Genomic DNA, 15,918 nt, shown 5'->3' with positions numbered 1-15,918 from the left:
TCAGAGCAAACCCTGAAGCACTGATTCTTTGACCACTCCATCTGCCACTTTATGAAATGGGATTGTTATTCCTGCTACTGGCTTCACCTTCTTGGAATGGTATGAAGCCCTCTACCAACATGCTGAAATACTTCAGGAGAATTCTATAAGGCTATCATTCAAGACGCTAGGCTGGTAATAATATTCAGGTTTATTCTCCCTTCTGCATCTGTGGGGTACTCAGAGTTAGAGGGAAAATTTATGCTGTCTTCTCCAGTAGCCGTGTTTTATGGGCAGGGCTTGGTGTAAATAAACTTGTCGCAGATTTTTCACACAGCTTGAGTGCAGTTACTTTGAGTGAATCATAGCTGGAAAGAGCTAGTGAAGAAGCCAGAGGAAAAGACATCAGGTATCTCCTTTTGGAACCTTCTGAGAATGGGCTGTGGCTCTGGGGGCCAGGGAAGACCACTGACTGGAGTGCAGGAGACTGATGGGGAAGCCATGTTGGCCAGTGCTTACTCAGCCATGGTGGATGCAAATACCTCAGGGAAACAAGCAGAGATCAGAGTTCAAACAGGGAAGCTGGTCGTGAAGAGTAGTGGATGGGACCCCTGAACACGTTACAGTCTGGCAAAGATGGCAGGGTGAGGGGACATGGATGACTGGGGGTGCTGGGAGGGGGACTGGAATGCAGGATGCATCTCAAAGCCATGTGACTGCTGGCTTCTTGACCAGAGGCCAGACACTGTCCTCAGACTCTCAGGCTTCTATAAACCTTGGCAGGAAGAGAGGGGAGGGCATGGGTTGTATGCCCCCAGATGTGTTAAGGGGGATTAGAGAAAGGGAGGCCCAGCTCTGTTGCGCAGGAAAAGGGCGTTTACAGGAAGCCCAAACTGAAAATGAAAAGAGAAGTTGGGTTAGTGAATGGATGGATTAATGGACCCCCAAAAAGGTCAGAATTGTTGAAGTCATGATGACTAATGGATAAATTAGAATATAGCTATGTTAGATGGTCTTACGGTCTTATTGCACAGGCACCTGGGAACATGCTTTCCCTCTCATACACTCACACACACCCCTGAATGGCAGCAGTAGTGGCATTAGCTAGCAAAATAATGACCAACAGCCACAAAAATACTTTTTCTCTCTTCTTAATTACTAGGTCTTGACTAATGCTCCCTCACTCACTACCACCATCCAGATACCTAGTTCATGAATCCCTTCAGCAAATCTCCGGGTAGCCTCAAGTCACTGGATAGAGCACTAGGCTGCCATGCACTGCTCTGAGATTTCATCTCAGGTAGCCTTCAGAACAGTCCTAGTCAGCTAACTGGTACCCTGGGGTAAGACCTGCTTGCAAAGTGTGTGGGGATGGTTGCTGGGCTCTACCCTAGGATCCAAACCATAGTTACCTGAAAACCTGAACTATGGAAACCCATTATTGGTTTGTGTTCACATAACACTTTGACCTTTCTCCTATTTAACCTGCATCCCTGTGACATAAATAGGGCAAGTAGTATCAGTCTCCATTTGACATAGGAGGAGAAACACAGAGAGATCAACTGACTTGCCCGTGGTCACAAAGAAAGAGTCACAGCTGGGGTCAGAGCTGTTTAATTAAGACTCTATCACACCAAGGCATCCCCAAGAATTCCTTGGCTGTGGATCTAAGCCCCTGTATACTACCTGAAGAATACATTTATCCCAGTAAATAAAGACTATTAGATATTTGGGGGAATAACTAGAAGTAATGCAGATATGAGTATGTCTATACAGTCACTTCCTCAAAGTGAATACACCCACATCCCCTACCCACACATATATACATACATATGCTTTTTTGGATACAAACACACACACACACACACACACACACACACACTCTCTCTCTCTCTCTCTCTCTTTCTCTCTCAGGTGGTTGGCAATTTATATCAGGAATTAGGAGTTCTGCATTCTAGTTCCTGTTCTGCCACTAACTCACTGTGTGATCCTTGGTAAGTCCCTTAAACTCCCTGCTCCTCCATTCACTCATCTTGTAAATTGAGGATCATTCCTTCCTTCTCTACCTCAGAGAACTGTTGTATGGATAAAATGAGATATCTTATGGGAAAACAGTTTGAAAAGTAATAAATGCTATACAAATGCTCACCTCATTTTATTCTTTGTCTATTTCCTAAGGGAAGAGTAACCGAAAAAACACTGCAATGGCCTATGTTCTGGGCTTCATGGGAAGGCTGATAAATTCTGATGTGTGTTTACTGTCCATATACTGTACACCCCCAAGGACCAATAGCCATTGAGATATAGTATCTGCAACTGTCTATACAATTGCAGACAGTTACAATTAGTGCCTCAAGCAATTCCAAAGCTAGGGAGAAACAGTAATCCTCACTCTGCCTACATTCTAGGTGGCCTTTGGGAACCACCCCTAGAATGAGGGCTTTGGGGAGGAGGCAAGTTGCCTCTGCTGCTTTCAGATCATGGGGAGCCAAAGCGTCCCCTGACTAGTTGGTCTGGAACTGCTTTTGTGGTCTGCTGGGGAGAAGCCTGCCAGGAAAATTCAACCTACCTGGGGTTGGGGTTGGCTGCTCCAGCTGTTTACCAATTGCCTCTCACTTGTAAGGTGTAGCTTTAATTATAGTTTTTGTCAGAATTCATTTTAAGAATGGCCACTAACAATGACTTACTTGAAGAAACCTGAATGAAATTGTGTCAAGCCACATGCAATGAAACCCGAATTAACTGAAATCTAATTTACCAGCCTACGTCTTTCCTGCGGTCCTCATTGAAAATGGGGGAACAAAGAAAATACACATCAACTGGGCTCCTACTTCATGTCAGACACTTTGCTAGGCACTGGAACTATAGCACTGGACAGACACTCTAGGAATTTAAAGCCTTCCTAAATGGAAATTGGCTGTTTAATTCCAGTCGACTAGCAGGGGCTCTGAGACTTGCCTTTAAGCCAGACAATAAATCATTTCATTGTTCTTTTAGGATTGTTTTATTTGGCACAGTTCATGGGCCTTATGTTTCAGAATCCTCTATGGACTTTCTCTTCAGGATTTGCTTGAAAGTAGGATGTTTTGCCAGCTTTCCAAAGTCCCCAGTGCAATAGCTGCAGCAATCAGTTTAGTGACTAACAGCAGCAGGCTCTCCATTTAAATCATAAAGTACATGGCTGAATGGAGAGAAGTCTTCTCAATATTTTATATCCCCCCGATCCAAACAAACCAAATGTAAAAAGGCATTTATGAGACAACTGGGGTGTTTTGAACTCTGACTAGACATTTTATGTTAATGAATTATTGTTAATTTTGTAGGTGTTGATAATGGTGGGATTGTGGTTAGGTTTTTTTTTTTTTTTAAGAGTCGTTATCTCTTAGTGATACTAAAGTATTTACAGATGAAATGACATGGGTTTTGCTTTACAATAATTCAGCAAGTCAGGGGTAATTGACGAAACAGGATTGGCATATGTTGATGGTTGTCTGGGGGCTGGGTTGTGGGTACATGGGGCTGCACTGTACTATCCTCTCCTTTTGTTTATGTTTGAAAGTTTCCATCATAAAGTTTAAAAAAATGATAACAAACCCAATTCTGTTAAATTTAAAATATTTATAGTCCCTCTCCATCCACTACCTGAGTCTAGTAGGTTAGATAGAAGGTGCTTAATCACTGCTTTTATTCTTCCTACAAACTATGTGATGCCAGGGACTGCTTTATAAACTTCTGTAGACACAACATCTAGCCCTCAGGAATCCTTACCAAAGGTTACCTGCTTAACTCCGTATCAGAGGTTCTCATGAAGCTGTACTTGTAGAATTAAATGTAAGTAATTCTCTATAATATCTGAGGTCTCTTCATTTTCTCCCACTTTTATTATGGTTTGGGGGGGATACACAGCCAAAGGAAATTTGAGAACTTGAACGCCTCAGATAAGAAATAGCCACCAGAGGGAAACAGAGAAGCAAGTTTCCCTGTGACATTCCCAAACCTGGGGGCCAATGCTGACTGTGACATTACAGGAGAGGGCTTGTGAACCCAAAAGTTTCTCTTATCACTACAGTTTAGTTAGTTCTGAAAGTAATGGTTACAGCTCTTTAAGAAAAAGACTGCCAAAACTGAAACCTCAAATACTGATCACAGGATTCACCTAGGCTACCTAGCTGTTCTAGCAGCAAAAGTCTGAAAACACCCCCCTCTTAATCAGGCAGGCATTCCACATGTACACTTGAAATCACACCAGGCTATTTCTTAATATTGTAAATCACAAGAGGAAAACAGTTAGACCAACAAAGTAGCTTCTTTTATGATTAGATATGTGTTTTGGGGGCGTAGGATTTGGGGAGGTATGCTCTAGAAGCCACTGCCAGTTCTATTTAGAGTTAATAAAGCTTACCAGGACCTGGGTCTCATGCAGCATGCAGCAAACAGCAGAGTTAACTGTAAAACAGTAAGAGCTGATGAAGATGGAGTGAGCATGAGAAGAAATCAAATATTATGAGTTGACACAAACAATGAAGAATTAGAGATCGAAAGAGATTAGGAATAGCAGGGAGGGGATGAGGGAAGGGTGGACTGGTAGGGACCCCTGAAACACTGGTACCCTTTCTTCATCTCTTTAAGGGCAGCCAAAGGAAATTCTGAATATGTGACTTATTAGACCCAATCACCATCTCTCAAGAAGAAATGCTACCACCACCATTTCTACCCTCAAAACCCACCACCACCACCACCATCACTACGAGAGCAGAGTGGCACAGGTCTAATGGTGGGTCTTCCAGTAGTTAACAGTTGTTCATGGAATTGCATAAGAAGCTCAGACCTCGGACCACTTATCCATCTGGTAGTATGGAAGAGGACAGGCCATTCTGTTAGGTCCCTGTTGCTAATATGAGGTGCCACATGCCAGTAAGGTTTTCTCCCATCTCAGAATTGGAAAAGGGTGCCGTCATCAACCCCAGATATTCCTGGAGACTAGAGAGAAGCATCTCCCTATATAAGGTCTTCTGCCTGGCGTGGGGGGAAGTCAGTCCATTTGAGGCAATGAAGGGAAAGCCTGGTCTGGGAGGAACTTTCACTGAACATTTGAATAGGGAGTATTTATAGTTTAGTGTCAAGCTACAGTCTGAACAAACTCATCTCCTAATTCCTGTGTGCAGGCTGTGAAGCTGACCCAGAGATTGAGTTAACAAATACCTCAGGACTATGATGGCAGCAGGTTAGAGCTGGAAGACAAATTTAGATTTTTCTGATCTTAAAAATAGGAATCCATTCCTGCTTGTATAACTAACACACACCATGACAGATAAGTTAATATATGGTGTATCCAAAGAGACTTTTTTTTTCTGGCTAGTTGAACTTTATACATCAGGTATATAAAAAAGTTAATTAATCAGTGAATTTGACATATAGTGTTAAAATTCAGTAACAAAAATCTCTGGACTAATTGGTAAAAATGTTCAAATTACACACTTAAAAGAATAATCAGATTGCAAAACTGAGTGCCTTCAAATATAAAATATTTTACTGTTGTACAAAAGTCATTGTATTATTCCTAAGTGATAAGCCAGGCACAGAGGAAAGAAAGATGTTTCTTCCTTCCGGCAAATATCCAATAGTTCAGTCCAGTAACATTCGGCTAAAAATAGAAGGCCATGACCATGGACATCTTTCGGAACCTTAGGACCCTTTAGTAGGGATATTGCTAAATGCTCCATCTGGGAGCTCCTCAAGTCACAGTGTACAAACAACTACAGAGCACAGGGGGACCACTACATGTTGTCTTGGTGTTGTAAAGGTCCTGTCAGAAATACTTTTCTCTGGTTCTGAGATAAGGAATGGGTAACCTCAGCAAGCAGAGATAGGGTTTGGGTCAGGATGATTGACCCACATGGTAACCAGGAGCCCACGCTATCCTGACTTACCAAATACCAGGGGAGACAGGTTGATTTTAAAACCATTCCCCAGCTTGAGGATGGAGCAGACTGGCATCTGAGGACTCCCCACTAAATGCTCAGTACCCCAGGCTGGGCACAACTAAGCAGCTGGCAGGGAGGGACAGCAAAGGGGTGGGAAACCAGGGCTTGGCTGCAGCCTTTGGGGGCAGCAGTTAAATTCTGCTGGCTGCAGCGAGTGAGGACCGAGGCAGGGTGAGGGCTGGACTACAGGCATGGAGAGGTGAGCACCCTCACATATAGGACGAGCAAGCAGGCCCGGAAGCCAGATGGGCTATAACCTCTAGTGGGTGTGGGGGAGAAAGAGGGTGCCCAGAGGCTTCTGCTAAAGGCTCTCCCTTTCTTCCGCTACCCTCTATCTGCCCTTCTTTTTGTTCCTCTCTTTCTTATAACTTGGCTCCAATTGCTCCTCCCTTCGTTTGTTCTCTCACATGCCTTTGCTCTTCCTCTCCTTTCCCTCCCTCTATCAGCTACCTTGAGTTTGCAGGGCTTTCCTAAGCAGGCTGAACAGAGGGGCTGGGCCTCTGGGTCCACATCCCTCCCCTACTCTCAGTTTCCCAAACTCAGGGAATTCAAGGGTCCCATGGGGACAATGAGACGGACCAGTTATAGGTACCCAAATGGGTCTAATGGCCCATGGCTCACCTCTGTTCATCAGCCCTGAGCCCCCTCAGCCTCCAGCTCCTGCCCTGAGGGGATGAGCAGGAGGAAAAAGAAGTCACCACCCAGAGCAGCCTACTACTTACTTCTTCTTCTCTTTGTCCCTTTTCAGAGTCTGTGAACCCCCAGCCTGGGAACCTTGGGACTGCAGCAGCTCAGCTGCCGTCTTTCTCTGTTTGAAAGCATTCACTTCATCATCCAGGGATTTCTTCTTATCCTCCAGCTTCTTCTTCTCGTCCTGATGCAGTTTCTTCAGACGGTCAAACTTCTCATGCAGCTGTCAGGGAAGCAGAGGGAGATTGGAGAGAGTCCCCCATGAGCAGCCCCCAGCCCAGCCAAGCCCAGGGTGGATGGGGACTGGCAAGACTGCAACCCTGCAGGACACTGGGACCTCAGCAGACATTTCTGCCAGGGACTGCCATGATGGCACCAAAGGGCACCAAGCTCTGGATTGTTCTCGCCTCCTGCCACTTTATCTCAAAGTCTCTACTCCTGAATATAATCAAGGAACAGTGCATTCTGCCTAATCAAACATTTTGTTTAAAAGAGTCCCCACAGTTACTACACATGGCTAATAATAATATCAATTATGTTAATAGAGCATTTACTGGGTGCTTATTATAGGTAAAGCACTGACTTGTATGAGCACTTTATAATTATTAACTCATTTATTTGTTACAACAATCCTATGAAGTATGTTCTGGCATTATCTCCATTTTATGAGGAAACAGAGGGTCTGAAAAGTTAAGGAATTTTCCCAAGGTCACCCAAATCTTTAGAGGGTTATATAATGGGACCTCCCATATGTAAGGAGCTCCTGCCTTTTCTTCACCCCTGCAATCGGGGACGATCACCATGGATTGCAGAGAAAACTTCAGCAATGGCGAAACTGCTCAAAGGAAATACTTGGCCTTGGACATGGAAGGATAAAAGGATTTTATAAAATGGAACGAGTGTGGAGACCTCAGCTTTAACCAAGGGGAGGCTTAACTAGCCCTGAATAGAACCAGAGACCCAAAGAAGAACAGCAAGAATATTATGTAAGTGGATCAGAGAGGAAAACGCACAGGCGGTCACAAATTAGAATGTGATAAACTACCCTGAATAGTAAGAGCAGACCAAGCATAATTTTACTTTTTATTTTTTTTTCTTCCTGAGGATTCAGCAGAGAATTTAGGATTCTGTAGCACTTGCAGTATACCATGAAGCAAGTCAGTTCTCCAGGTCCTATGAGTATTTGGGACTATTGCTTAGTATAAGGTGTGATGAATGACAGACTTGCTGTACAACCATATAACCCAGCTTTTACTAGTCATTTGGGGTAGGGATGTCACTTGGGCTGCTTATCAGTTATTTTCACCTGGCTTTTGTCTACTGCACTTTTATTTATTTATCTTTGAGATCCCCTCACCTTCTAAAAGCACTGGGTGACTTTCTTTTAAGTGAAACTGAAATAAAATCAATACCCTTTGCACAGGCTTTGGTGATAATCCTTGAGAGTCACAGCAGAGACTTGGGAAATAATTAAGTGCTTCCCTTCTTTATGGTTGAGGGTTTTGAGGCCCAGAGAGGTGAAACAGTGGCTGACATGACCAAAACCGTACCCTAGGCCAATTAATCTGGCAGCAGTAGGTGAGTTGGTAGGGGAGACCCACCAATCAGTAGGTAAGGTCATCGATTAGAAGACTAAGTACACATGTGTAAGCATAGCTTAAGTAATGAAGACCCCAGATAGGACCGTCAAACCTTAGTTTAAAAACTCACTAGAGCAGCACAAATATTTCCTAACTCTAAAATGAAATGGAACAGAATATCCAAGTATAAATGAAAAGATGCCCCAGGTGTCGCTGTCTTAGGTTACAGCAAAGTTTCCAGGACTGTCTAGGATCATCTTTCCCTATATCTATCAGAGAAGGCAGGAGGGGGCAGGACAGCCAATAAAGTGATCAATTGTCCCTACTGAGCTCCACACTCCCAGAAAGAGGGAAAAGAATCAGCCGTCACCTGACCTAAGGACTTGACTCTGTAGCAGTGCTGCCCAATAGAACTTTCTGTGACGATGGAAATGTTCTGTATCTGTGCTGTTCAACATGATAGCCACTAGTCGCATGAGGATTGAACATTCGAAATGTGGCTAACCCGACTGAAAAACCAAGTTTTAAATTTTATTGCATATTTCAAAATTGCTAAAAGAGATTTTAAATATTTTCACCATAAAAAATAAGTATGTGAAGTGATGGATATGTTAATTAGCTTGATCTAATCATTTCACAATGCAAACATGTATCAAAACATCACATTGCTCTCCATAAATATATACAATTATTATTTGTCTAAAAATACCATTTAAAAAACATAAATAGCCACATGTGGCTACTGGCTATACCATATGGGGCAGGGAGATTATAAAAAATTAAGTAGCACAGAATGAGAAAACATCCTGACCTTGGGGAATAGGGGCAAGAAGACACAGATCTTACAGTCCCCTCTCTGTGCCAGGTGAAGCAGGGCTACAGATGCTGTGCCCCATTCCTGTCCAGAGGCCACAAGACTCCCACTGGCTGCTCTCTCAAGGCAGAAGCCCGTGTCCTGGGCTCCCATGCCATGTTCAGCCTCCTTTCCCTTCCTGTCTGGCACCCAGACTCAAAATTACCTCTTTCTCTGCCTCTTTGAGCTCCGCTTCTTTCTCTTTAACTCTCTGGACGAACATCTGTCTCATCTCCTCTTCTTTTTTCTGGAGCTCCCCTAGGAACTCATTCCTTTTGGCCTCATATGTCTCCTGTAAACTGCGAACATGGTCAGGTTAATTCCTCTGCTTTCGGAATGGCTCCTATTTGATGAAAACTGGCCCCAACAATCCTCCCTGGGTTCCTCTATCCTCCCTTCCCCAATTCTGAGACAGGCAAAAACAGATCCACAAGGTTTGGGCAGCTGGTTTGGCATGTGACAGCATGATCATAGGGCTGCTTGAGGGGGATGGGGCAGCCCTGGGGAACTGGAGGGACTTAGAACATCTCACTTTACAGATGAGGAAACTGAGGCCCAGAGAGGTGAGGTGACTTGCTTAAGATCACATGGCTAACTGGAGGTGGAGCTGGGACCAGAAACTGGGTCTCCTGTCTCTTCATCTGGGCCCTCCCACTGCATTATGTTGCCTGACCCTGGCTCTGAAACTGAGCACATTAGTGAACTATTTCAACCAACACTTACTGAGATGCCACCATGTGCTAGACACAGTACTAATTGGCACCATGCTAGTCACTAAGCCAACAGCCACTGTGCCTGCCATTAAGGCACTCATGGTCTAGTGGGAGATGCCTGGGCTAAGTACCCCTGCCCTCAGCCTGGACTTATTTTTAAAGAAATAGGAGTTAGCATGGTGAAGAAGAGAAGGAACTGTGCTCCAGAGGGGGCAGCAGGTGTAAAGGCACATGTGGAGAAAGAATGGCATTCTTGAGGAGCCAGGCATAGTTCAACATGGCTGGAGAGTGTCAGGTAAGCTTGGAGGAGTGGGAGATGAGGTTCCTGAGTCCGGAAGGAGAGAACCAGCTTTGGATGCCATATTAAAGACTTGGACATGTATCCACTGCATGGTTTTAAGCAAGAGGACTGACTGGGTCTAATTTGAAAATGAGAAAGACCTCTCTGGCTATGGTGTAAAGGATAGACTTTCCAACAATCCAAGCAAGAAATGGCAGAATCTTAATGTTAAAGGCCTGTAGGGAATGGAGGGATCTATAGGAACAGTAGGGAAGCAGAATTCCCAGGACTTGGAAGGAGTCAAAGATGATTCCGTTTTTTGGCTTGGGCAACCAACCAGGTGGATGGTGGTACCACGAACTGCAACAGGGAACACTGGAGGAGGAGTTCATTTAAGAGGGAAGAAGATGAATTAGACTGTAAACAGCTTGAGTTTCAGGTAGGTCATCTAAGGGACATCTCAGTGGAAATGTCCAGTATGCAGTTGAATCAATGGATTTAGAGATCCAAAGTAAGATTTTAGCTTGGGAATCATCTACTTCTAGGGGGTATTTAAGGCTGTGAGAGTAGAAAGAACCATCTGCAAAGAGAATAAAGAGTGAAAGGAGCAGAGAACCTAGGAAAGAATCCTCGAGGGATATCAACATTTAAAGGAGGAAGCTGAAGAAAGTGAACCTGCACACCAGGCTGAGAAGGAATGCAAGAGAGATAGAAAGAAAACCAGCCTGGCCAGTACTAGAAAAGCCAAAGGCAGAGAGTATCTCAAGAAGGAGGCAGTGAGGAATAGCGTCCAGTGTTGCGTTGAGATCAAATAAGATGGGACCCAAAGGCCACACTCAGACCACGATTGCTGGCCTTGGACATTTCAATAGAGTGCTGGGGACAGAAGCCAGACTTCATTGGGTCAAGGAGTGAATGAGAGACGAAGAAGAGCCAGTAAATACAAACCAATTCTTTCTTCTTCCCATCAGAGCCAAGATTCTTGACAGAGCATAGGCTGGTGAAGAAGAGCAGGGTTAAGGGAGAGTTTCTTTAGTATGAAAATGTTTACATGCAACATGGAAAGAAGCCAGCAAAGGAGTGAAGAGGGTGAAGACATGGGAATCAGAGGTATTCAGAATGGAGCAAAGGAGGAGGGGAGGGGACTAAATGAGCAGGTAGAGACACACCTCTTCCTCCATAGATGCAGATTAAAGCTGTCAGAGGGGAAGCAGGGAACAAGCTAAGGGAGCTCCCACCAGAGACACAAGCAGGCCTTCCTCCAACCCCAGTAGCTCCAGCGGCTCCTGATCCTGCCTCTCCTTGGAGGGCAGTGAGTCTGCCTCTCCTGAAGCAGGCATCCCCAAAGGACTAGCTATACTTTGCTCCCAGTTTGGCTTTCTGCTGTGAACTGGTTCTGTGGGATCTCCGAGGCCATTTGAAAGCCTTCTTAGCCCACAAACATCTCTTTCGCTTTGCTTAGCAATGCTTGACATTTCCTGAAAGAAGACCAAGCCATGATAAAAGGTATCACACGGTAATTTAAAATGCGGGGCTTGTGTCACATAGGAGGCATATAGATCAGACACTTCTACTTAGTATACCACTCTTATCTGCATAATAAACTGCTTTCAGAAACGTTCTCCTCTGAAAGCATCTTAGCTTCTTTCCTTTTGTCTTTTTTGGCAGTTGGCCGGCACAGGGATCAGACCCCGGACCTTGGTGTTATCAGCGCCACGTTCTAACCAACTGAGCTAACCCGCCAGCCTCTTCAGATTCTGATTTGAAAAATATGCCCATAATTCTTAACATCCTACGGTCAAAACAAAACCTGCACTTGAATGCAAACACTAAGGACAGTAAACGAAGAGCCTCCAGTTCATCAATAGGTGCAAAGTGACTGCTATCTGGTCCTATCTGGTTTTAAGAGTGTAGAGGAGGGTAAAGAACAGACTGGAAACCTGCCTGAACAGCGGGAGCCAGATGAAGAAAGAGGGATAGAGGATAATCAAAAACTGCCACCCTGTGGAACTAGTCCCCAGTTCAGGGTTCCTCTCCAGCGCACTGGTGCTGACATGCACGTGCGTGCGCGTGCCTGTGTACATGCGCATGCGCGTGCGCATGCACGGCAGTGAGCGCATCAGCCTTGCTGGTTATGTGAACCTCCTTCTTGCCTTGCTCTTTTCAGCAGGGCAGCAGGGCTTCCCAAGCCTGCCCTGCCGTAGCTCTCCTGGAGGGTGTGTAGAGGCGGAGAGGGTACAGGCAAGTGGAACTGGCGAGTGAGTCACCCCTGCTCCTCTAGGTCTCGCCTCCCCTGTGAATTCTCCAGGGCAAGGCTTCCACACCACCGTGTGGGCTGGACTGGCGGGAGCGGTACCTGAAGGGTTTGCTGTCAGGGTCGGTGTCCTTGAAGCCCATCTCCTCCAGTTTACAGCGGCGGTACAGCTCATAGTGCCGGGTGTGGGTCTGCTCCCGCAGATCCTCCATGTTGACCCGAATCAGCATCTCCCGCAGCTTCACAAAGTCGCAGTGGGCCTCGTTTTCAACTGCACAGCGGGGGTTGGGGTATTGAAAGTAGATTGAAAGGAAGGCCAGCAGAAGCAGAAATGGACGAAACGAGAGGCGAAATGTCTGACAGTGACATCGCCTTGCAATATGAGTATACAGAGCTTATGAATTTACCTCCTAACTCTCTTTTCTACTGAAAATGCAAATGAAGTTACCAAAATGGCAGTAATGAAAAACTGTAATACCATAAAAATATCTAAGAAGACGTTCAGTAGCACCTCGACCCAAATTCACCAGAGTCCTCACAGGAATGTTTGCTCCGCATCACTTTTAGGACAACAACAGCACATGCACATTCTTCTATCCATCCAATAAATACTTGAGGAATCTCTGTTCCCAGTATTGTATGAGGGACTGGGAATTCAGAAATGAAGTCATGGAGTCTTGCCCTCAGGAGCTTAGTTGAGTGGAAGAATAGATGTAAATTGATGAATATAATACAATGCAAAAATTACAAAAATGGAGGTATAGCCAAGGTGCAGTGAAAGCCCAGAAGAGGGGGGCCTAAGAACTCCTGAGGGAGTGAAGGTTTCACCGAAGAGAGAATCCCTAAGACGACTCTGGAAAGAAGAATAGGAATTTATCAGGCAGAGAAAGGAGCAGTCCTTGCAGGGTCTCAATGAGGTTCGGCAAGGTTACACAGCTAGTAACTTGCAGAGTTAGGATTCAAACTCAGGCAATGCAGGGAGAAGGCAAAGGTTATGACCAGGTGACAAAGCCTCCAAAGAATAAGGGGACAGAACTAGGATTCGATAGATGACAGTGACAAGGAGGGGTGTGGACCGCAGGCATGGCCCATCTGAATGGTAAGAGCTTCTAAGGTGGTGTTTTGTAGAGGGTGGATAATGGCCTGACAGCAGCAATGTTGACCAGGTGAAAGTGGACCCTACTGCCTGACCTGAGTGAACAAGCCGCTTCCTCAAGACAGCGCAGCAAAGGACTGCATTTTAGGCAGTGGCCAAGAATGACGGAGATGTGGACCAAATCATAGCAAAGTTGATTTCTGGCTAGAACAGAAGGTCATGAGCAGTCAAGGTGTCCACAGGCATGGGTCAGCTGGTGGTGTTTGGCCTGACTAGGTAGGGACAGTGATATCTGAGATAAAACAGTCATCCCAGATTCTGTCTTGCAGGGTCTGGGAGAGGGTAGTGAGGGCAGAGAGAGGGTCTGGGATGACAGGGTTGGGCATAGTGGCAGCAGACTCCTTGTGGTCATCAGAGTAACCTTTCCAAAGCCCAAATCGGCTCACATAACCCCTCTGCTTAAGACCCGTTGCATTAGGGATAAAGTCCCCTGCTGTCATAGAACATAAGCTAATATCAAAAATTGCATCAGTTAGGCAACTTCTCAGGATCATGCTATGTGCCATCTCCTCCTCCCTCTCTGGACAGAGATCCTTGTGGTCAGTCAGAAGGAGTGACCCCAAGTCCCCTGCAGGCTGCCCCGGCAACATACAACTTCTTCCTCATTCAAACAGAATAGTCAACACAGACTTACAAGAAAAACTTTCAAAAACCCCCTTTTTGGTTAGGCATGGGGTAGTACAAGTCAGAGGAAGTAAGTCATGGGAACAATGTCACTGGTTTCTCCTCATCTCACCTCAGGTTCCTGTCTCTCAGACCATAAATTCATTCCCAGGGCGGGACTATTGGTCCAGAAGCCATTTACAAATGTTCCTAAGTGGAGCATGGCCAGCCCCAAATGGCAGAATACAGTTTAGATAACTGGTCTTGTCCTACCTATGGAAAATCCAGCAATCACCAGTGGCTCTCTGGTGTTCCCTAAAATATGCCAGCCTTTGTATGTGATGTGGGCAACTCACCACCTGCTTTCAGTTGTTTGCCCAGTGGTAGGGATGAATTTACAGAAGAACAGCCACCTCTCACATGGTGCCCCTGCAATCTGTGGCCCACTTTATAGCTGCAGACTCCAAGGACCAGAGACCTCTCTTGCTCATGGCAGTGTCCTGGGCCTTGTCTTATCCACTGAACCGACTGGCCCTGAGGGTAACTTAATGTGTGTCAGGCAGACCACAAAAGGAATTTTCCTGAGTGTATATACATCTGATTGTTTTTAAATTGTGAAATAATCATACATACAAAAGAGTATATGAAATGTGTATGTACAATTTTTTAAAATAATTTAAAAAGCATTTTTAAAAAATTAACACCAGTGTCTCCACAACCCAGGTTAAACATTACCAGTACCTTAGAAGCCCCTGCATGCCCCTTCCCGATCTCATGCCCCTCTCTCCATACGCTCACCCCCTGGCAATGAGACAACCACCATCCTGACTTTGGGGTTTAACATTCCTTTGTTTTTCTTTGTAGTTTTGCCACTTACATATGAATTCCATATACATATATAGATACACATATCCATACATATATATCTTGTTTAGTTTTGGCTCCTTTTGGAATTCATCTAAGTGGAACCCTACAATTTGTATTCTCTTATGACTTATTTAGTTCAACATTATGTTTCTGAGATTTATTTATGGAGATGTAAGTATAGTTCATTTTTGCTGCTATATAATATTTCATTATATGAATATTTTGCAATTTATCTAGTCTATTTTTAATGGGTGTCTGGGTCATTTCTAATTATTTGTCATTATGAACAACACTGCTGTGAACATTCTTGCACATCTCCTGGTGCACTTGGGCAAGTATACATGCTTTCTTGCACATTTCTTCCGACCTAGCTCCAAAGTCCATTTGTTTTTGTTTTAGGAATGCCTTCTCCATTAGAGAAAAAAGGGAGCTTGCTCACATCACAGAATCCAGGAATGGAGCCAGAGTTTGCCTGCTAGCAACCCCTATGTCTGTTTGAGACCCAAGCCAAATGAGCAGAGACTGGGGACAAGTTAGGGACTTGTCACACAGGGGCTGGAGATAAGCAAAGAGGTAAAAGGGACTCTCTGAGTGTAGCCCCTCTCCTGGAGACTCACTCACCCTGCACAGTGCCCCAAGGATACTGTCGTGCCTTCATCATCTTGTTGCCTATCTTCAGCTCTTCTGTGCTGCCAATGACAGCAAATGGCAGGTGGGCCTGAAACAGAAGGCAAAAGAAAGCTCAGACACTCCAGAGGAAAGGCACTGAGCATCCCACAATACAACTGCTGCTCATCTCCAGGGCCTCAGGCCCTCACAGTGCAATGTCCCTCACTGTCGTCATCAAGAGGCATTTATTAAGCTCCCGAGCAGTGTGGGGATAAGAGGCCTAGTCCAAGCTTCTGCTGTTCAGAAATTCACAATAGAAAATAACAATGACCTGGCCTAATGCATAGGGA

The 15,918-nt window shown here is 45.0% G+C and overlaps 1 protein-coding gene across 6 annotated transcripts in view; it reads right to left on the bottom strand.

The window, feature by feature from the left end:
• The window catches only part of SEPT6 (septin 6), a 63,159-nt gene that overhangs the window by 3,425 nt on the left and 43,816 nt on the right, over positions 1-15,918 (bottom strand). For 2 of the 6 annotated variants that reach the window (XM_008571225.1, XM_008571223.1), the window contains exons 6-9: positions 15,581-15,677; positions 12,436-12,604; positions 9,253-9,385; positions 6,686-6,876 (exon numbers count right to left, since the gene is read on the bottom strand). In XM_008571225.1, the coding sequence (XP_008569447.1) occupies positions 6,686-6,876; positions 9,253-9,385; positions 12,436-12,604; positions 15,581-15,677 (590 nt within the window). Of the gene's footprint in view, positions 1-172; positions 873-4,381; positions 4,426-6,685; positions 6,877-9,252; positions 9,386-12,435; positions 12,605-15,580; positions 15,678-15,918 lie in introns of those variants that run through there. The other 4 variants (XM_008571226.1, XM_008571227.1, XM_008571222.1 and 1 more) reach the window with 4 other exon arrangements.

Source organism: Galeopterus variegatus, unplaced genomic scaffold (assembly GCF_000696425.1).
Source record: "Galeopterus variegatus unplaced genomic scaffold, G_variegatus-3.0.2 Scaffold669, whole genome shotgun sequence".
NCBI lineage: Eukaryota > Metazoa > Chordata > Mammalia > Dermoptera > Cynocephalidae > Galeopterus > Galeopterus variegatus.
Note: the sequence above shows the minus strand (reverse complement) of the source record. Positions and strands in the feature narration are given on the sequence as shown.